At 40.9% G+C, this 23,865-nt stretch overlaps 1 protein-coding gene across 1 annotated transcript in view; it reads right to left on the bottom strand.

Annotated features, from left to right (window-relative positions):
• Positions 1 to 7,365: 7,365 nt before the first annotated feature.
• The window catches only part of cmc1 (C-X9-C motif containing 1), a 74,575-nt gene continuing 58,075 nt past the window's right edge, over positions 7,366 to 23,865 (bottom strand). Inside the window, exons 3-4 of the mRNA XM_033047218.1 lie at positions 18,802 to 18,892; positions 7,366 to 7,944 (exon numbers count right to left, since the gene is read on the bottom strand). Coding sequence (XP_032903109.1) covers positions 7,824 to 7,944; positions 18,802 to 18,892 — 212 coding nt within the window. The 3' untranslated portion in view covers positions 7,366 to 7,823. The remainder of the gene's footprint in view (positions 7,945 to 18,801; positions 18,893 to 23,865) is intronic.

Raw genomic sequence — 23,865 nt, 5'->3', positions numbered from 1 at the left:
GGAATTGAAGAATACAGTTGAACAGAGGGATCTGGGAATAACCGTGCATAGTTCCTTGAAGGTGGAATCTCATATAGATAGGGTGGTAAAGAAAGCTTTTGGTATGCTAGCCTTTATAAATCAGAGCATTGAGTATAAAAGCTGGGATGTAATGTTAAAATTGTACAAGGCATTGGTGAGACCAAATCTGGAGTATGGTGTACAATTTTGGTCGCCCAATTATAGGAAGGATGTCAACAAAATAGAGAGAGTACAGAGGAGATTTACTAGAATGTTGCCTGGGTTTCAACAACTAAGTTACAGAGATAGGTTGAATAAGTTAGGTCTTTATTCTCTGGAGCGCAGAAGGTTAAGGGGGGACTTGATAGAGGTCTTTAAAATGATGAGAGGGATAGACAGAGTTGATGTGATCATGCTTTTCCCTTTGAGAATAGGGAAGATTCAAACAAGAGGACATGACTTCAGAATTAAGGGACAGAAGTTTAGGGGTAACATGAGGGGGAACTTCTTTACTCAGAGAGTGGTAGCGGTGTGGAATGAGCTTCCAGTGGAAATGGTGGCGGCAGGTTCGTTGGTATCATTTAAGAATAAATTGGATAGGCATATGGATGAGAAGGGAATGGAGGGTTATGGTATGAGTGCAGGCAGGTGGGACTAAGGGAAAAAAATTGTTCGGCGCGGACTTGTAGGGCCGAGATGGCCTGTTTCCGTGCTGTAATTGTTATATGGTTATATGGTTATATATGAACACCTAGGAATTTGAAACTGTTAGCTCTCTCTACCACAGTCCTGTCAATGAAGACTGGTTCAAGGATCCCTGCCATTCCCTTCCTGAAGTTAATAATCAGCTCCTTGGTCTTGCTAACTTTGAGAACAAGGTGGTTGTTCTGGCACCATTCAATCAGATTGTAAATCTCCCTCCTGTACACTGACTCATTATTACTCACCAAAGGTGATATCACCCCTGAATTTAAAGGTAGCATTGGAGCCGTGTCTGTCTACAGTCTTGGGATAGAGGGGGTAGAGCATGCAGCTTTGAGGTGAGACTGAGGCAGGGGCCTTGGAGCGTTTTTGAAAGCGGGGGCTGAGCGATCACTGATCATTGATCACTGACCTTGGGGGCACCCGGCGAGGGAATGGAGTGACCGAGTCGGGACATTTTGAAATTTGACGTATTAAAATCATAATAATACAGGCCAACCCCCCACCTCAAAAAGTGGGGGGATATATTCCCCATCCCCCATCCCCCCATCCCCCCATCCCCCTCCCCGGATCGATGTCAGTGCCTTCCACGGTACACAAAATTTGACAAAAAAACTTTTAAATGTGTTATAATTTCAAGTGCTTTTTTTTTGTTTGTAGTTGGAAAATGGGACAAGAAATAATCATAACATTCCTGATTTTGCAAAGTCATGCAAATTATGTATTGCTCGGGGAAAAAAATCTGAGTATTTTGAAAGTATGCTTTCTCCTTTTGACGTATATTGCATTTTGATTTGAATTTAGAATCATCAAACCATGACATTAATAAAGGCGGTATATGTTTGTGGAAACGTCACTTTTTAAAAAAGTAAGACTTTCGAGAAATCTAAAATGCATTAGAGTTGGGCCGAAGGGCCTTGTTTCACACTGTATCACTCTATGACATTATACCTCCACCATGCATGAATGCTTCAAAATAAAGTGGTTGAGTTTTATTGCCATATACTCAAGCATAGAAACATAGAAAATAGGTGCTTGAATAGGCCATTCGGCCCTTCGAGCCAGGACTGCCATTCAATATGATCATGGCTGTTCATCTAAAATCAGTATCCCTTTCCTGTTTTTTCCCCATTTCCCTTGATTTCGCTAGCCCCGAGAGCTAAATGTAACTCTCTCTTGAAAACATCCAATCAATTGGCCTCCACTGCCTTCTGTGGGAAAGAATTCCACAGATTCACAACTCTCTGGGTGAAGAAAATTTGTCCTCATCTCAGTCCTAAATGGCCTACCACTTATTCTTAAACTGTGATCCCTGGTTCTGGACTCCCCCAACATCGGGAACATTTTTCCTGCAGTTACAGTAAGTGAAAATCTAGCAGGCAAGCAGAATACTTTCTCCAACCACCCCCATTTGAAGGCCACTATCTTCCACCGCTTCTACGCAGTGCTTGGTACCTACTTCCAGCAGCCACTGGTTGTCCTCCAGGATGCACCGAGCTGCAGCCTGGTCCATGCCGGTCACCAGGGCAAATTCGGCGCAGAGACTCTCATGGCAACGGCGCAACGCTGCCGACGTCTCTGACGGCCCGGGACTCTTGCACTGAGGCTGCTCCATGGCTGGAGCTGCAGCGAGCAACTTGCCAGCCCAGCAAACACTCGCCAGCCCCGGCCGCTGCTTCTGCTTCCATCCCTCCCTCCACCCCGGCTCTCCAACACCCACGACCAGGTTGGTCAAAGCACAGCAGCGCCTCGTCCAAAGCTGGACACATTGAAACATGTCTAGCCAAAAAAGTGGGGAGGGGGAGGGGGCTGCAGCCCCCCCCAGTTCCGCGGCCCATGTGAGGTGCAGATGATTATTGAGGAGGAAGTGCTAAATCATACTGATTGGGATCTGCTGTTGATGATGTTGATGACCCATGGGGCGAGTAGTGAGCCCATTTTTTGGGGTTTGATAATAAGTTTAAAGAGGATGATGGTGTTGAAAGCCAAGTTGTAGTTGATGAACAACAGCCTGACATTTTCATTTTGTCCAAACGGGTTCACTGCAGAGAGTAGATTGCTCCCTCTATTGATCTGTTGTGGTGGAAAGCGAATTGTAGAGGGTCCAGGCTCTTTCAAAGGCAGGAGTTAATATGCGTTGTAATCAACTTCTCAAAGCTCTTTATTACCACAGATGATAGTGCCACCACACGGTAGTCATTGAGGCATATCACCTTGCTCTTCTTGGACACAGGTATAATGGATATCTTTAAAGCAGGTGGGAACCTTGGGCCTTCGTACTGAGGGGGTTGAAGTTGTCTGCAAAAAACTCCTGCCAGTTGGTAAGTATAGGTTTAAGAATGCGACCAGGTATGCCATCACGGCTGCACACTTTTCGGAAGTGGTGATAGTCCCCATGTACCTCACACCCTTGCCTTCTTGGTGGGAAGAGATTGATAGACAATAGACAATAGGTGCAGGAGTAGGCCATTTGGCCTTTCGAGCCAGCACCGCCATTCAATGTGATCATGGCTGATCATCCCCAATCAGTACCCCGTTCCTGCCTTCTCTCCATATCCCCTGACTCCGCTATTTTTAAGAGCCCTATCTAGCTCTCTCTTGAAAGCATGCAGAGAACCCGCCTCCACCGCCCTCTGAGGCAGAGAATTCCTGACTCACCACTCTCTGTGAGAAAGTGTTCCCTCGTCTCCGTTCTAAATGGCTTACTCCTTATTCTTAAACTGTGGCCCCTGGTTCTGGATGGTTTAGGATAGATACAAAAATTTGGAGCAACTCACCACAACAGGCAGCATTTCTGGAGAGAAGGAATGGGTGACATTTTGGGTCGAGACCCTTCTTCAGATTGAAGGGTCTCATCCCGAAACATCATCCATTCTTTCTCTCCAGAGATGCTGCGTGTCCCGCGGAGTTACTCCAGCTTTGTGTGTCTATCTTCGGTTTAAACCAGCAACTACAGTTCCTACATTTGATGGTTTAGGATGCAGTTGCTGGGGGGAAAATGGTGCCTATTGAATATAGGACACTCTGCAGCCACTGTGTCTCAATGGTTGTGGGAATAAATGTTTAGTGTGGTAAATGGGTCTGAAGAAGGGTTTCGGCCCGAAACGTTGCCTGTTTCCTTCGCTCTATAGATGCTGCTGCACCCGCTTAGTTTCTCCAGCATTTTTGTGTACCTTCGATTTTCCAGCATCTGCAGTTCCTTCTTTCACTATTCAAGAAGGCTGCTTTCTCATGAATGGTACTGAACTCAAATGGAGAGTATTCCATCATGATCCTGACTTGTCGATGAAGGAAAGGCTTTGAGCCATCAGTGCGAGACTCACTCACCACAACAAGCCTAACTGTGGGGTTGCTCTTTGTTGCTACTATATTCATGTGGCTTCTCCTCTTGAATTTCTGGCTAATAATTATTGTGTGTTGATTGTGGGGGCTTTGGTGATGGCCTATTTGATGACACGTAGGCTTTTTATTGTGGGAGAGAGCCATTGTAGCATGAATATTATCTAGGCCTTGTAGGGCAAACAGCTTCACTAGCTCAGAAGTTGTGAATGTATTTTAATACTGTCCCATCAATGCCAAACATTCAATTTCAGACTTTATGATGGAAGGTGGCCATTTAATTCAGCATGGGATTTAGTACCACCAGATGGCAAAATATGTGCACACTGAATCATTTATTTTGAGAAGACTAGAATATAAAACGGCAAATACAATGCTGAAGCTCTATAAGGCTCTGGTCAGCCCACATTTGGAATATTGTGAGCAGTTTTGGGCCCCATATCCGAGGAAGGATGTGCTGGCATTGGAGAACATCCTGACGAGATTTACGAGAAAGATCCCAAGGATGATTGGGTTAACATATGAGGAGCATTTGTCAGCTCTGGTCCTGTACTCGCTGGAGTTTAGAAGGATTTGAGGGAATCCCATTGAAACCTACCGAATAATGAAAGGCCTAGATAGAGTGGATGAAGAGAGGATATTTCGAGAAGCGGGTGAGAATAGGATCAGAGGTTACAGCCTCCGAATAAAATGATAGAATGGGGATGAGGAGGAATTTCTTTAGCTAAAGGATGGTGAATCTGTGGAATTCATTGTCACAGACAGCAGTGGAGGTCAAGTCATTGGGTATTTTAGTGAGGGTGGCAAAGGTTATGGGGAGAAGGCAGAAGAATGAGGCTGAGAGGTAAAAATAGATCAGTCATGATGAAATGGTGGAGCAGACACAATTGGCCGAATAGCTTAATTTGGCTCTTATGTCTCATGGTCATTTAGGTAAGGTTGAGCCTAGTTCACCGAGGCTTTAAGTAATGTTCTGGGGCTAGAATGATAGATCTTCAAGAACCCCAACCATCTTTCTTTGCATCAGGTATGACTGCAGTGCTTTTTCCTTTCACTTCGATTTAACCAGAGCTTCCTGATACCACAGTCAAATGTTACCTTGATGTCAAGAGGTAACTCATTTGGGGAATTCAGAACTATATTTTAACCAAGACTGTAAAGTCTGGGGCATTGTGGTCTCTACAAAACCCAAAGCACCAGAGAGCAGGTTTTAGTGACCTCTTGATAGCATTGTTGATGATACCTGGCATCATTTGCTGATTCTTGAGAGAAGACTGATTGATAACTGGATTGGATTTGCACTGCTATTTGTGAAAAAGATGTATCTGGATTGTTGTGGATTTACCAATGATGTATCTGCATTGGAATAACCTGGCAAAGGAATAGATAGTTTTCGAGTGCAGGTCTTTAGTACAATCACTGGGACGTTGTCTGGTCCTATAATCTTTGCTGTATGCAGTGCTCTTGGCTGTTTCTTGTGGAGTGAATTGAACTAGTTGAAGACTGGCTTCTGTGATGTAGGGATCTCGGGAGGAAAGTGAAATGGATCAACCCATTTAGCATTTTGGCTGGATATAGACGTAAATGCTTCAGCCTCATTTGTAGCACACACCTGCTGGGCCCTGCTATCATTGAGGATGAAAATGTTTATAGAATCTTCTGGAGATTGTGAAGTACATGGGCAGAATGGAAAGAAATGTTGTAAATGAGTAGAGGCACCTGTCATTTTGAAATGCTTTTGATGCATGAAATTATGCTGATAAATGATGTATTAGAACTACTTATTGTACCTGGCAGACACCCTGTCCTGTGCACCCAGGAAAACCGACGATAGGCATGCAGCCGAGAAGGACACATTTGATGTTATGATGATTGACCAGTTACCCCATCGGGGTTGGATAAGTTGATTGTCCACGCGGCTGAAGATAACCTGCCAGCAGTTGATGGAGTGTTGCTGAGAACATACTCCCTCCGAGAGCAGCTCATTAAAAACAGATATCCCACTTCTGACACCATATATGAATGTGTAATAACACAATCCGTACATAAGTATATGTTGTTTATTATAGTAAACACACAGAGCTCAAATACATAGGTGTTGTAAGCTCAAGCTCAACAACGAATCTAACTAGAGACTGGGCTAACAGATTATAAGACACTCAACCAGATGACTGTATGAGTACTCAGCGGTATGCAGTATAACATGACATGGATCAGGTCAACTAATACTGACTGATCTACACTTATGCACCATGGTTCATGACAGCTTTTGTGCAGATGGCATGACCGGAGACCAGAATAATGAAAGGAGTTTGCGTTATCTTTCTGATGGTGCTCATATAGTTGGGATCTAACCAAGCATGATATCAATATGGACACAAATAAAACGAAACCTGTTGTAAACTGAGGAAAGAAAATGCTGTGAAAGCAAAAAAGGAGCAACCAGCAACAAAACGAGTAAGGTGCACTGGGTGTGATCCTTCAATCAATTCAGAATTGGCTACTTTACATCCTACCAAATGGTTTATTTCACCCTCTTAGATGCTACATTTACAGCAGTATTGAATCTTTTGTAAAAACTGAGTAGCTCTAATATACCGGGTAAGAACAGGATGTTCTGGAGATATGGTAGTTAAATGATTAATATGGTTAACTTGCTGGACTGATTTAAAAATCTGGAGGTTTGAGTTCAGTCCGGAAATATATATGGAATTTTAATTCAGTTAACTAAATAATATGGAATTAAAAATTAACTGCTGGAGTATTCCAGGAGCCCATTTAGTTCACAAATGAATGCACAGTGGCGCACCTGGTACAGTTGCTGCCTCACAGTGCCAAAGTCCTGGGTTTGATCCTGACCTTGGGTGCTGTCTATGTGAAGTTTGCATGTTCGCCCTTGACTATGTGGGTTTCCACCAGGTGCCCCGGTTTCCTCCCAGGTCCCAATGGCGTAAAGGTTTGTAGGTGTCTACCTTCGATTTAAACCAGCATCTGCAGTTCTTTCCTACACATAAGGTTTGTAGGTTAATTGGTCTCTGAAAATTACTCCCAGCATGTAGGAAGAGAATGCAAAAGTAGGATAACATAGAACTAGTGTGAATGGATGATCGATAATCAGTGTGGACACGGTCGGCCGAAGGGCCTGTTTCCCTACTGCATCTCCAAACTAAACTAAAATCAGTTGCCCTCTACTCTCTGTTCATTGAGCCACCATTGCAAAATTGCAACACATCTTTTTGGACACAGAGAAGCGGAATGTCATCACGTCTGTGCATCAGGAGCACACAGAAGACCTAAAGTTAGACTGAAATCAAAATCAAACCATTCTGGAAAAACTCACGATCAAAAGCCAGTTTATTCATAAACTTTCCTCTATACTCATAATTGCCTCAAGTAACAATTTACAATGCAAATAGAACCAATAACATTTATCAGATACATCAAAATCCAGAATTTAAAAATCACTAATAACTGATTAAATTAATTAAGCTAAGATCTCTGCAGAATATCGAAGGATTAATATGTTTGGATTTCCAGAATTACACTCTTAATTCTGTTATCTGGGGATGGATGCAAATATCATAGAGAATGTGAAAGATTTCCATAATGCATTCAATAAAATCTGAAAAGTCCCATATCACGATTTAGAAAAGTGGACATTTCAAACATGATAAACGACAAATCAATGCAGCACACAATTTGTGGGTCTCATGAATGTTTTCCCTTTGTCTGTTCTTGAGTTCGTGCCATGGCATCAGAAGTGGCATGGATTTAAGACTCACCTACATGCTACTTGGCACTTTCTGTTGTCTTTTCTTAGAAGGAATGCCAGTTCTTCGAAATTCTTCTCTTTCTTTCAAATATTCTTGCTTGCATTCTTCATATAAAGTTGAATCTCTATAACTTATGATTAAAAGGATAAGAAAAAACATTTTAGTGTAAAGTTGATTTATAGTAAAATGCAATTGGGAAAAAATATTTGGTGCACTTTTCTATGCAAAAGAATTAACTTTATTTTATAAGTAAATGGATAAAGATGTGTGGCAACACTTTGCATGCTGATTCCGGAAGAGGATTCGCTATTATCCACTACAATCATTATTCCAATTGGAAATCTATCAGGATTTCCAACAATATTCTCTTTAATCTTCTTTCAAGTCTGGTGATCTCACGACCTTGCTGCACGAAAGATACCATAAAGTTGGAAAAGGTGTAGTGAAGATTAACGAAAATATTGCCATGACGTGAGGGAGCAATTGGGCAGGCAAGGACTTCATTAGTTGGTGTGTGGAGGAAGCATGACAAAAAAGACAAGTGTTCCCCAACCAGAAACTATGGAAGAAAGAGGGCCACTGCGAAGTGAAGTTCAAAGCTACAATGTTCGTCAAATGATCCTGAGCGGTACAAGAAATCTACTTATAACCTTCACATAACCATGAAGGATGTCAAGGGAGAAATTCAATCCAAGCTAGAGTCCCAAGATAACCTCACAGACACCGATGAATTATGGCAATGCTTGACTGCTGTAACAAGCTACAAAATGAAGGCAGGCAGTATCTATGCCAACAATAGATACCTCCCTGATGAGCTCAATGCCATCTTTACTTGCTTTGAACAGAATGTTGGTCTGCCCAATGGCCATGGGTGCATCTGTATCCATGGTCATGGTAGCAAATGCCAAAATGGCGACCTTGAAAGTGAAAGCAACTGGCAGTGAGGATAGGTAACAATACATCCTCCATAACTCTCAGCACTGCACCCTGCACGGATACATTCTCAGGACCTACCATACTCCCTGTTCACTCATGACTACGTGGTGAAATTCTGCTCTAACTCCGTTTATAAGTTTGCAGATAACACCACTGTGGTGGGCCGGAACTCAAATAATGATGAGACAGAGTACAAGGAGGAGATAGTTAGTAAAGTGGTGTCAAGACACCAACGTCTCCCTCAATGTCAACAAGACGAAGCAGCTGGTTATTGACTTCCGGACGCATGGTGGAATAAAGGCCCCAATCAGCATCGATGTTGCCAAAGTAGAAATGGGCAAGAGCTTCAGTTTCATAGATGTAAATATCACCAACAATTTGTCCTGGACCATTCACATTGGAACTATAGCCAAAAATGCACCAATGCTTCTATTTCCGCAGGAGACTAAGTAAGTTTGACATGTCTCCAACAATTCTTACCAACCTTTACAGATGCACTGTAGAAAGCATACCATCGGGTTGTATCACAGCTTGGTTTGGGAACAGATCTGCCCAAGATCACAAAAAACTGCATAGTGGCGGATGCAGCCCAGTCCATCACACCTATCAGACTCCCTGCCATCGACTCCAATCTATACTTCACCTGCCTTGGGAGTGCAGCAAATATAATCAAGGGCCTTTTTACCCTGGTCATTCCCTCTTCTTCCCTCTTCCGTTGGGTGGAAGGTACAAAAGCTTGAAAGCAAGTACCACCAGATTCATGAATGGCTTCATCCCCTTTCCTAGGTATGTTGCAAAGCGTACCTGAAGCGTCGTTGAAGATCTGCCGCTACGGGTGCGCGCGATTTTGGCGCCGTTTAGAGGGGGCGGGTTTAAAACGCGATTTTCTCTAAGCTGTTCCAATCGAAAATGTTCAGCCTAGTTAATTATTAACGAAAAATCGCTGGAAGACCCCGTCGCAAAAGCTATTATTAGGTTTAAAGGCCTTGAATAATAGTTATAGTAGTTTAAAAATCAACCTCTAAACCCGCGACCGCCAGCAACCGCAGGGTCTCATAAAGCAGACAACTGAAGTTAGGTTGTATATTTTTACATTAAAAAGGGCTTCTAAAGATCCCTTTATACAAAGTTTAATATTGCGAGTAGCTCAATTTGGGCCCATTATATCCCGCAGTATTTTTCTCGGCATTTGAGGGCACAAATCTACCGCAATGTGAACGTTCTAAACCAGCGCGTTCCACAGGGACCCACTGGAAAGCTGATTTAAAATGGGCATTTATTTACAGCAATTAAACACTAAATTCCTTCCATTTGGCCTATAAATTAATGTAAATGAGATTTAAAAATCATGTTTTATTGTGAATTATTTGTGAATATTATTTGGACATTTAGGCTATTTAAAAATGTTAATCATTTATTAAGAAATGGATAGATGTTTAGATCTAGTAATTGAAGTCTGAAATTAGCTACAATTAGGTAACTAACTAATTATATGCTTTAATTTCAGGTAATCCAAGTAAGATTATTTTATATTTGTTTCAGAATGCTTCAATCTATGATAACTGAAAATTTCATTCAGTTCTCTTAATTTTTAAGAAAGTTATGGGCTTTTGACTGTTCACGATCACAGCTTTTTTGTTATGTCCATAGAAAATCAATAGGGAACAAGATGCTAATTTCCCAGTATGAAAATGGCCATAACTTTTTAAATACTTGAGATATGAAAGTGAATTAGGTGTCAAATTAAACTTATTTTTATGCTTTATCTGATGGGATAAATTACAGACTTGATTTTTAAAATCTCAAAATTTTGTAACATTGCTACCTTTCCTATCAGATTATTGTCAGGTCCTCCCATAAACTAGGGTGTAGCCCCAATCTTCCAACTATCCCAAATCAATCCTTGCCTTTCCAAACGCATGTAAATCCTAACAATCAGAAACCCCTCCCATAATTTACTCATAACTGACATAAGGCTCAATGGTCGGTATTGCGTATGTTGGAATTTCTCTCTGTAACTGTAATGCCACAATGCTGTAAAACTATAATCGGAACTCTGGAATTTTTCTCTTTGAACTACCTGGTGTACTTGTTTATGGCATGATTATACTTGATTTGATTTGACTGAATAGCATGTGAACAAGCGTCTTTACTGTATCTCAGTACATGTAACAATAATATAAAGTATATCAAAGGACATTGTGGGAAGTTAGGGAAGAAATTGCAGGATCCCTGGCAGTCATTAGTATAATTTATAGCCAAGGGAGAGGTGTGGAAGACTGGAGAGTGGCTAATATGCCCACTTAAGAAAGGCTTCAAGAGGCTTGTCATGTTACAACTGTTCAAGAGGCTGTAAAGGCCATGTTTGGATTACTGTGTACAGTTCTGTCGTGTACAATTTTGCTTTTTTAACCCCAGTTTAATGACCTCCTGTGGCCTGTTGGGGAGATGGCGCCCGTATAGCGGATAAAAACAGATTGGACAAACTAATCAGGAAGGCCGGCTCAGTGGTCGGGGCTGAGCAACGAACGGTCCAGCAGGTGGCAGAGGCCAGAACTCTAAATAAACTAGGTTCCATAATGACAAACCCCACTCACCCACTCCATGCCCTGAAGGTGATCAAGAGCAGCATCTTCAGCCAGAGGCTGATTGCACCAATGTGCAAAACGGAGAGATACAGGAAGTCCTGTTTACCAGCTGCTATAAGACTTTTTAATGAGCATAAATAACTGCACTTTTTAAAAAATTAATTGTATTTGAACTTGTATTTTAACGTATTTTAACTTGTTATGTATGAAAGCGTGGTGTTATGTTATGTTTGTCTTGAAGCTGTCGTGGCAAATAATTTCCTGAAAAGGATTATTAAAGGAATATTCTATTCTATTCCTCTAGCAGGGAATAGGAAGGAGGCCATTGAACTGGAAAGGGTGTAAAAAAGATTAATGAGGATGTTACCAGGTCTGGTGGGTTTGAGTATTACGGAGATGTTGGATACGTTGGGTCTTTTTTCCCTGGAACCTATGAGGTGAGAGATGACCAGAAAAAGGTGTATAAAATCATGGGGGGTGCATACATACAGTTAACAGCCACAGTCTCTTGCCCAGGGTAGGGGAGACACAAACAGGAGGACATGTTTAAGATCAAAAATTTTAAATGAGAATCGAGTTGCAACTTTTTCGCACAGAGGGCAGTGGGTATGTGGAACAAGCTGCCAGTTGAAGTGGTGGAGGCAGTGACAATTACAACACTGTACTATTTTGGCACTAATTTAACCCACTGCAATCTGGGACTTTTTTTCTTGGCTCTTGAATTGTATATTTTGTATTACACGAGTCTGATTAGTTAAGGGACGCATAGTCACTTTTCTAATTCACCCAGGTCACGTGCATTCCTTGCTGTGATTGTCTCATGCTTGCAGCAATTTGCCGCACTGAACATTGAAGATTCTGTCAAAATCTGGCCTGTTCAAGGGACTTCAAAGTATGTTGCTAGTGCAGCAGTTAAATTACAATAATCCAGAGATCACAGTTCAAATTCTACCGTGGTAACTGGAAGTTAAATTCAGATAACCTAGATCACCATAAAATTAGCAGATTGTCATAAAATACCATCTGTTTCAATAACATTGCCAATATTACCCCGCTGCACAAGAAGGGAGCAAAGCAGAATAGTGGAAATAGGTCAGTTAGTCAGACTTCAGTGGTTGGTAAAAATTTAGAGTCCATTACAAAGGATGAGGTTAAAGAGAACTTCGAAGTTCATGATAAAATAGGCTGAAGTCAGCGTGGTTTTGTGAAGGAGAGGTCTTGCCTAACTAATCTGCTGGAATTCTTTGATGAAGTAAATAGCAGGAAAGTCAGTGGATGTTGTTTATCTATATTTTCTGAAAGCCTTTGATAAAGTGCCACATGTGAGGCTGCTAAGGAAGATGAGAGCCCATGGTATCAGGTTGGCTGGATGGCAAAAGGCAAAGAGTGGCAATAAAGGTTTTTTTTTGGTTGGCTGCCAGTGACAAGCAGAGTTCCGCAGGCGTTGGTGCTGAGGCCGCTACTTCACGTTGTATATTAATGATTTGGATGAGGGGATTGAAGGCTTTGTGGCCAAGTTTTCAGATGCTACAAAATAGGTGGAGAGAAAGCAAGGACTCTGCAGAAGGACTTGGACAGGCTGGGAGAGTAGGCTGAGAAGTGGCAGATGGAATATAGTAGCAGAGTGTAGAGTCATGCATTTTGATAGTAGAAATAAAGGTATAGACTATTTTCTAAATTGGGAGAGATCTAGAAATCGGAGGTGCAAAAGGACTTGGGAGTGCTGGTGCAGGATTCCCAAAAAGTTAATTTGCATGTCGAATCGGTAGCAAGGAAGACAAACGCAATGCTAGCATTTATTTCAAGAGGGCTAGAATATAAAAACAGGGCCGCATTTTGAGTATTGTTAGCAATTTTGGGCACCATATCTGAAGAAGGGTGTGCTGGCTCTGGAGAGGGTCCAGAGAAGGTTTACATACAGTGAACAGCCACAGTCTCTTCCCCTTTGTAGGGGAAACACAAACAGGAGGACATGTTTAAGTTTCAAGGATCAAAAATGTTAAATAAGAATTGAGTTGCAACTTTTTCACACAGAGGGCAATGAGTGTGTGGAACAAGATGCCAGATGAAGTGGTGGAGGCAGTGACAATTACAACACTGTACTATTTTGGCAATAATTTAACCTGAATGATCCCAGGAATGTGCGGGTTAACATATGATGAGCGTTTGACGGCACAGGGCCTGTAATCGGAGGGTGTGGACTTTTTTGCCACAGAAGGCTGTCAATGGATATTTTTATGGCAGAGATAGATAGATTCTTGATTAGTATGGGTGTCAAGTGTTATGGGGGAAGGTTATTAAATCAGAGTACAGTGTAAAAAGCTTGTACCTCATCCAACTAAGTTGAATATATTTTACAGCAAGAGTATTTCATTAACTACTTGAGGTTCTTGGTGATTACTATTTTCATTGGATTGGAGAAGGTTGTAATTTAACATTCTGCGAGCAAAGTGAACCACTACGAGCAATTCCATCTGCATTTAAATATGTATTTAAATTGTGCAGTTGCTGGCAATTTCATGGTACAATAATAGCCAATGGTAAAAGCTCTACTTTTATTGCAATCACAAAATCCAGACCAAAAGATAATCCTTCCAGAACAGATGTAACTTAATGCAAGCCTATGCACTGTTCATACTTGGGAGAAGGGAAATTGTTCTTGAGCACAAAGTACAGAAGCTGGTGAGTAAAACTGAGAATATTATGTCTTTAAAATCCAAATGCCATGAGGTGAAATAGGATTATTATCCTTTTACTACCTATATTGTTGGATTGAATTAACTGAAGTTGAATTGAAAAATAAAATATGGAAACAGGCCCTTCGGCCCATCAAGTCCTACCAACCAGTTCTATGTTCTACATTATCCCACTTTCGTATCCACTCTCCACACTAGTGGCAATTGACAGATTGCCAAATAACCTACAAACCTACAGGTCTTTGGGACGTGAAAGCAAATTAGAGCACACGGAGGAAATCTACAAGGTCACAGGGAGCACTTACCAACTCCACACACAGCACCAGAGGTTCGGATCGAACCTGAGTCTCTGGCCTCTGAGGCAGCAGTTCTACCACTGTGCCACTTGGATTCACATGAAGTACTACAGTGCAAAAGTGTTTTAATCTGAACAATATCTATCATTTTTTAAAACCCAACCAAGGGTTGAGGGTGGGCGAGAACAAATACACCCAACAAAACAGAATGCAAGAACAAGGCGCAGAAACGCACACACACACAGACCTTTAAATCAGAGGTTGATTGTCATTTGAGAGGTTTCACTCAAAATAAAGATTAGATCACAATGAGAAACAAAAAACACCTTCAACAGTATTCAGTCTTTCATCAAAGAGTAATTAAAAAAATTTTCACACCGCTATCAAAGTTGCAACACATTCTGTAGCTTTTTGACATTAGCCCTGTTCATTTGCTGGGTTTTGTTTGCAAAGTGAGACATTATTTTTTTGTCTGTTTGCAGACAATAAAATATTTCATGCATTTTTATTTTGCGTCTCACACCTGGTTAACTCTTCAATGAGCCTTTACTGCTCATGTAATTGAAAGTGGTTTACATTCATTAAATCTATTTTTTTCTCTTAGAATCTTCACATCACATTTCTAATCAACCCAGGATTCGTTGCAAGCTTAATATTAAAAAAAATGTAATCTGCAGAATTTAATGCATTGAAATGTAATAAGCAGGTTAATCATTAATTGTGCAATCTTATCAGTAAAATATAGAGATCAACCATAGAAATTAAACATGCAAAAATGTATCAAAAAAGCTTGGGTGCTGCTGCAAAAATGTTAATTTAAAAGGTTAATGCAGAGTGAAGTACTTAGACTAGAGGTTTATGCGAAATCCTGGCCATTCCTCCCCCCACCACAGCTAGTCTGCACAACTACATCAGATCTCACAGCCAAAGCAACTGCGTGAACAGTGGCAATTCAGAAAGCCTTTCCCTACATGGTCTGACCATGGTATGGTCTGACCATGGTATGGTCTGAGCGCAGGTATATGGGACTAGGGGAGATTATGTGTTCGGCACGGACTAGAGGGGTCGAGATGGCCTGTTTCCGTGCTGTAATTGTTATATATGTTATACATCACGGTTTGTTCCAACCGTGTAAATTCCAGCAGCGTGCAGTCAAGACTTCTTTCTCTGACAGACAATATCTTTCATCTGGCTTTAGTCTTTGTGGATTCACATCCAGATATGAGGAGTGAAGAGATGGGTCCAGGGAACAGATTTAATGCTCATGTTTGGATTTAGACTCCTGCAAATTTAATCAGAATCTGCTGCAACTATCCGACTATGATAATTCCATAGTGACCAACATAAATACAATCTCCATTGAACTCATGCTAAACAGGTTATGAAATATAATGCAGCATTTCAATGGCAATTGCTTTTTTTTTTAAAGTTAAGTTTGCAGAACATAAAGGAGAGGCTATGATTATTTGGTAGGACCCCTCTATTGCTTGATGTATTTGAGGCTCAGAGAATAAGAGTAAACACATTTCCCCATTGTTCCTTCCTAACTATTTATTTTCTATTCACTTTTCAAAACAATACTTCTGATTAACTTATAGCATTTCCGTTGTGCATTTCTACTACAATTTTGATTTGAATGGCCAAGGTTTATTGTGTAAATGTGAAGGAATCAATAAGTTCCTTGTTAGGCCTAAGTGACAATAAAACAGTGGCTAAACTGAGGGAGAGTAAGTCCGAGGCATATGTAGAACATATCAAAAAAATTACATTTTCTCCATCTTGAAATGGGGATTAGCATACTGCTTATTTAATGTATAATTAATGAACCTTGTTTTCATTTTGATTACTTTATGATTATTATGGGAATACATTGATGCATGAAGATTTCTTAGGTTGGCTGTTCTTACATAGGGAACAATGAAGAAATGTGATGGCTCGTCCTCCGAGGGTTAAATACATCAATAACAAACAGGTCCTCCTCGTCAGATCCTCACCCTTGAAATGAGTTGCTCTCTAAGACTTGGAACTTTCATGAATTGGTGCCAATCTCCAGACAGAGGAAGAATTTAATTATTTTTATATGTCCCACATTTGCTTCAGCTTTAAAGCTACTCTCCATCATAGATTAGTAATCGTGTAGGAAGGAACTGCAGATGCTGGTTTACACCGAAGATAGACACAGAATGGAGTAACTCAGCAGAACAGGCAGCATCTCTGGAGAGAAGGAATGGGTGATGTTTCGGGTTGAGACCCTTCTCCAGACTTCAGATTATTAACTGTTCTGCAGTCACTTGCTCCTACCAAGCAATTTGTTGGATCCATCAGATTTGCAAGATTTGTCTTGGACATTTTGTGGATATCTACCCAAAATATCTGAATACTTACACATGGGCAGATTATGAATATACGGTTGCAGCTAGCATTTTCGATGTCTGGTATGAACAGATGTGAAATACTTTACTTGTGCTAATACAGGTATTACATACTACTTTCTGATGTATTTAAACTCTTGCCATCTACTGCAAGTAGAGGTGCTGAGGGTTCTCATTTTCATATCTCTTCCATAACGCCTCAAATAACTAAACATCCACATTTCATTCCTAAATTCCCTATAAGCTTGCAGGGGGCTAACCCATCTTCTGGAGTTTGTTGATGAAGAAAGGTGCTAGTCTATGAAGGTTAGCTCATGGCAAAGTCTGACATTTATTGGTGGGGACCAGGCAAACAAACAAGCTGATAAAAGACAAACTTAGCATTTGTGAAAGTTGATGTAATTTGATCCCTTTTCATGTTAGTCCAATGTAATTGAGCACTTTAGAGAATGTTTAATTAGAGTGCATACTTGGCTTCAAGGTATTCTCAGAAGCATAGGCAACACTGAAACTTTCCCACATCCAAGATAAGTTCTACTCAAAAGCACCTGTGACTAGCAGAACAGTCAAAATGACGGAGGGCGGTGTGAGATATTGTTTGACCTGCTGAGTTCTTCAAGCTGCTTGTTTTTTTGCTCCTGATTCCAGTATCTGTAGTCGTGTGCCTCCAGGTTCTCTGAAGAAAGCTGCACTAGAGAGTTAGGAAAACTTGAATATTGTTGATTGGGAGTGCCCAGTGGTATCTGAAGTTTAGTAGGCTAAATAACTATCCTTACTTTGGAACCAGGAAATGCTTCCAGATCACACACATATTCCAAAAAAATTTGAAATCCAACTAACTATAATTTAAGAACTCCTACTTACATTCCGGAAATCAAATTACTTTTACAGTTCTATCTGAAGTTAACAAACAATAATTTCTAACGATGGTTCTATTGTGCACCATTGTTTTGATGTAGAAATACTTTTATTGAAAATTGTTTCTCAATAGCATTGCTACAGATGCCAGTTAATTAATGACACAACTCTGAGGAAAACAGTGTTGTTATTACAAAAAAACGCAGCAAGTTAAAAATGTAAAAACTGCAGATGCAAGAAATCTGAAATTAAACAGAAAATGCAGGAAACAACCAGCAGGTCAGGCAGCAACTGGGAAAAGACAAACTGACAGATAGAACTCTTGTTGGAGCAGTGAACTTCAAGGTTGGCAGACCTGGAAGAAAAGTGGTAATTATTTTTATTTTTTTAAATCAATGCGAAATATTAAATAAAAACAGCAAATGCCTGAAATATTCTGTGGTTTAAGCAACATCTGTGGAGAGAGAAACAGCAAATTTTTCAAAGACATGGTTAGAACTCAGAATTTCCACCATTTTCTGATTATGAATGGAAAAAAAACTGAATTGCTTCTCATTCAAAGGTTATGGGGAGATAGCAGGAGAATTGGGTTGAGAGGAAAAGATAGATCAGCCACGATTGAATGGCGGAGCACTCGATGGTCGAATGGCCTAATTCTGCTCCTATATCTTATGAACTTACGAATCCTAGCAATGGTTTTGTATAAATCCAATTAGTGAAATAATAATCTCTACACAAATCGCACCAAAACATTAGGTTATTGGACTAATCCTGGCAGTAGGAACAGGAGAAAGTTTTCTGATTGAAGTAACCGTCCACACATCGATGGCATAAAATTAGATTTCTATTGCAAAAGTTTTGCTACTATTGCTGCTTCCAAATACATCTCCAAGCCTTCATTTAACAACAGCTTTATATATCAAGTTAATTAGACAATAATTGATACTTAAAAGGTACACTTTCCCTCCAACTCAGTACAAAGAGGATAAATTAAATATAGTTAAGGTAAACACATTTAATGAATTTCAATATTTAAGCCTAGTTTTGTTTTAATATTGTACTAAGTTATGCCCTTTGTAGGTTTGTCCTCCCTAGAACATAGTACAGAATTATAAAGTGTTGTACAGACTTAGAAATAACAGTTAAAAATACATGATCGACGCATATTAAGATGATTATTAATTTGAAACAGACTGCTAAAAATGATATCATCAATACTTATCAAATAGCTCAATACTCACTGGCCAGTTAGACACTCTTTTAGTGCAGCGTTTTCTGCTCGGCATTTTACAACCATAAGAAATCCATTTTCCTGGCAGCATTTGGTAAAATCTGTAACGAGTGTAAGTAGGTCAATAGTTAAAAGTGTATTGGTTACCATGAATATCGCAAACATTATCAAATACCTGCATAAAAATGAGGGAGCCTCCGTCTAAATTAAACCAGGAATTTAGGACAAAATTAATTTAAAGTTAGGTTAACTATTTGATTATATAATTTGTTGCTTAAAAAAACTGATTCTTCAGCCAACAGCAACCAATAATGCCACATTATCTGATAATTGTGATATTATAAAAAAAAAAAAAATCAGTGAATCCATATGATCATGTGGACTTAGCGGAAACATGAGGAAGAAAAAGGTAAAGAATAAAAAAGAATCAAAATGAGGTAATTCAGAAACAGTAAAGAAACGACAACCAGGCAGTACCTATCTGGCTTAATTCTGGTTAAATACTATAAATTATCTCTGTTTAAAATGAACTTTACGTCTTCATTTTAAAATAAAAATGTTGTAAATGAAGAACCAACAATAAAATCACGGGGTGACAATGCAACATTCCCAATGAAACAAGACACTTTATTTTACTTCGGAGTCACGTGAGTGACTACGTGAAGAACCCCGCCAGGACGCATGCGTGTCATATCGCTTTCACGCTTGCGAAACGACAGGCGGGGTGGAGCGTTCCCCCGCAGCGGTAAGTTTGAAACCGCGACCTGCAGGTAAGTGATTTACTCTGCGGTAGTTTTTGTCCCCGCGCTGTTTTTACACAGGGGGGGGAAGCTGGACAAAATAGTGTCCACAAGTGCTGCGAGTAAAGCTGGCTGGGGAGGACCGCGAAGTTGCGGGAACAAGCAGCAGCTGAGTCCGACTTTGAGCAGCCACGGGCGGCCAGCGACCATGAGCGCTGGAGCCGGATGGAGCGGTGTGTGGAGCATTTGCTCCAACGTGACAGGCTCCGGGAGATGGAGTCGAGTCACTGTGGGCTCTATGTAAAACCCACAGCAGCACCTCTTGTAGGGCTGCACAGTGCTTCTCCCTCGTCAGAGGGGAGTACTGGGGGTCAGTTCAGGGCTGATCCTGAAGAGGGGTTTGCAGAACAGAAATCAAGTGTGCAGGGGGTGCAGGAACGTAAAAATCTACTGGACATGGTGTCCAACTTCATACAGCCAGACCAGACTGGCCAAAACCTGGAGGACACCTGACACCAGGGTAACTGTATATCCCTGAATTTTCCCGTAGTAAATAATTGTATATGGAAACTCCTAAACAGCGGGGATAACAGCTTTCACCCGCACAGTGGATGAGAAGGACATGTCGCAGGACCAACAGGATGCACTGGCACTGCTTTGCAACACACGGCCATAGACAGCACCCTTACGCACCCACCAGTAGAACAAGACCGACTGGTGAAAGCTCGAAGGTCCGGTACACCAAACATGAGTCTTTCTTAGGCCATGGCCCAGACCGGCCTTCTTGGAAGATACGCAAACCTCCAACATCAACCAAACCACAAACCCAGACACCGACGCCTCAACATCAACGAAGGATTTACAAAAATAAGTAAACCTGCCACTGTTAACTATGGAGGTAGGTGGGTCTGGTTCCCTACAAATTGCAGGGAGCATGGAGGTTGGGGGGAGATTACTCTCCTTTCTGGATGCATGGAGTATGTTAACTACCGATACTTATATTTTAAGCAGTATCCAGGGATATACAATAGAATTATATACAAGTACAGCCCTCCAGTTCAACATATACCGAACCGAAAGTTCGTACTTTCCGGTAAAGAAAAATCAGAAGCGCATGCTGAACTGGAGCGGCCTTACGCAAAAGGGGTAATTGAAAAATCCCAACACGAACCGCTAGAATTCGTGTCCAATATCTTTACCAAAAACAAAAAAGATGGTGGTTGTCGCATCATCATAGATCTGACCAAATTGAATACATTTGTACAATATATTCATTTTAAAATGGAAACCTTTGTTACTGCTAAACAATTGATTTCCAAAGGTTACTTCATGGCTAGCATCGATTAAAAAATGCTTACTATTCAGTGCCTATACGAGGTGACCACAGAGGTTACTTAAAATTCAACTGGATGGGACAGGATTGGAAGTATAGAGCGCTGCCAAATGGCTTAACATCAGCCCCCAGGCTGTTCACTAAAATTTTGAAACCAGCCCTAGCGTTTCTACGGAAACGAAAACACATGGTCATGGCATATCTAGATGACATACTTATTGTGGGCAAAACTTTAGAATTGGCCAAACAAACTGTAACAGCCACAAAACAGTTATTTGAAAAACTGGGGTTTATTATCCATCCAGTTAAATCTAAATTAACGCCTTCCACTACTATGGACTATTTGGGGTTCACTATTGACTCAGTTCACATGTCGGTGACTTTGCCAAAGGGAAAGGCTATAGACTTAATAGAGGCTTGCAATAACCTCATTGACATAAGTAACCGTCCATCAGATTGGTAGCAAAAGTAATTGGCAAAATGGTGGCTGCTTTTCCAGCCACACAATTTGGACCTTTACATTACCAAAATTTACAGAGAGCAAAAATACAAGCACTCAAAATCAATGCTGGTCATTTTGACAGACCAATGAAGCTACCAATCAAAGCTATAATGGAACTAATGGTGGATAGATAACATTTGGCTTTGTTTCAATCCAATCATTATCAGCAACCCTTCTATGGTGCTACAAACTGATGCCAGTGCACTTGGTTGGGGTGCCACCAATTCCATCTCCAGCTGTGGAGGTAGATGGACGCTCAGGAGGCATCATTATTACTAACACTGGGCATAATACGACCTGGAAATGTTGGGATGCATTCCGATGGCACTAAAGTCATGAAATGTGTAACTGGGTCATATCACCACATGTTAGACTACAGATTGACATACCACCGGGTTACATATATCACCACATGGGTGGGAAACAAATCGACATCATTGTGACAATCTGGCTAATACAATTGGCAGTGGTGGAATCCAGAGAGATATTTGGCAACTATCAGCTACTTACCTACCATGTAAACTAATTATTAGTGGCAGGACACCAGGTGTCAGCGACAAATTTAATGCAAAACATCCTGAAATGGATGTTGAATAAAAAAAGTAATTTGCTGTATATTACAAGCACGATAATGGAACACCCGTATATCGATCTATTCGGCATCCAGAGGCGTAATCACGCAGTTTATCGAAACTATGTTTCATGGGCAGCGGCGACAGATGCATTTTCGCTGCATTGGGGGGGGGGGGGGGGGGGGGAATTGTTTATTTATGCATTCCCTCCTTTCTGCCTCATCAGTCGGGTATTAAGGAAAATACGCAAGACTCTGCGTCTGGTATTTTGGTAGTACCCATTGGCCTACTCAACCATGGTTCCCAGTGATACTGAACATGTATTAGAACCATGTATCCACATCCCGAATAGACCAGACTTATGGTTCATCCCGTAACAAGGGATAGCCACTATTTGAATTTATTAATTTGTAGATTTAAAAAATACCACTACTACAGCTGGGACTGACGAACCGAACAGTTAACATGATTTCGGCGGGCCACAGACAGTCCACCAAAAAACAGTATCTGGTCTATATCAGGAAGTGGGAGATGTATTGTCACAAAAACAGCATCACCTACAGAGATATGAACATCCCGTCTGTTGTGGAATACCTGGCAGGCCTCCATTATGATGAGGGGCTCAGTTATAGTGCCATCAACTGCGCCAGAAGTGCCCTATCAACTTATCTATGGCAAGGAACAGAGCGTCACTCTGCTGGGACTCACCCACTGGTAACAAAACTTATGAGGGGAATTTTTAATACCAATCCCCCAAGAACCAGGTACTCCCAAATATGGGATGTGAGTATTGTCCTGAAGATGCTCAGGAATTGGTCTCCAGCAACAGCTCTGTCCCTACATAGACTGACATTAAAAACAGTCATGCTAATGGCATTGGTCACGGCACAAAGGGTACAGTCATTACATAAATTAAGACTGGACCCATGACTTCTTCATCTGAAAATATTACGTTTCATATTTATGAATTAGTAAAGCAGAACAGACAGGGATCAGCAGGCCTCAATATAGAATTTAGGTCTTACCCAACAGATGATCGTCTCTGTATAGTAAGACATTTGTCGTTATACATGGAGAACACGAAAATCATCAGAGGCAATGAGAAGGCACTTTTAGTCAGCCATAAGCAACCACACAAAAGAGTGACGGTCCAGACCATCTCAAGATGGCTGAAACAGGTTCTAACACAGGCTGGGATGGATACTAATATTTTTAAATCTCATTCCACCAGGGCTGCAGCTACATCGGCAGCTATGCAGTTGGATGTACCAATGGACCAAATCCTCAAGGCAGCAGGATGGTCAGGGGAAAAACATTCCAACTATTTTATCATAAACCAGTCATTAAACCTGGAACATTTGCAGAAACAATTTAAGTTCTGTAATTTAATTACCCCATAAATAGGGGCTATAATTTGTGTTAATCAATTCATGGATTTCAATGTCGGATTAATGTCTAAAATATGTTGACACAATTCCTCCTACAGTCATTAAGGCAGATGTGATGCATGGACTCGTTTCCACGGCATGAAATCACAGAGCTTTGAAATCTTCACGTAGTCACTCACGTGACTCCGAAGTAAAATAGTAAGATTAAACGAGAACTTACCAGTTCGAAGTTTGATCGTTATTTTATGAGGAGTACGTTGAGGGAATACGTGCCCTCCGCTCCCACCCATGATCATATACTCAACTGGTATTTCTTCTCTAATCTTACTATGTTTAAGTCATTACAGTTATCTGTGATTTCACACCGCTGCTTTGAAGAATGACACGCATGCGTCCTGGCGGGGTTCTTCACGTATTCCCTCAACGTACTCCTCATAAAATAACGATCAAACTTCGAACTGGTAAGTTCTCGTTTAATCTTACTATTAACCTTAAGATGTCACAATGCTCACGAAAGCCAATTAGGTCATTTTGTGATG

Source organism: Amblyraja radiata, chromosome 2, assembly GCF_010909765.2.
Source record: "Amblyraja radiata isolate CabotCenter1 chromosome 2, sAmbRad1.1.pri, whole genome shotgun sequence".
In the NCBI taxonomy this organism is placed as follows: Eukaryota; Metazoa; Chordata; class Chondrichthyes; order Rajiformes; family Rajidae; genus Amblyraja; species Amblyraja radiata.
This window is presented reverse-complemented; position numbering and strand designations above follow the sequence as displayed.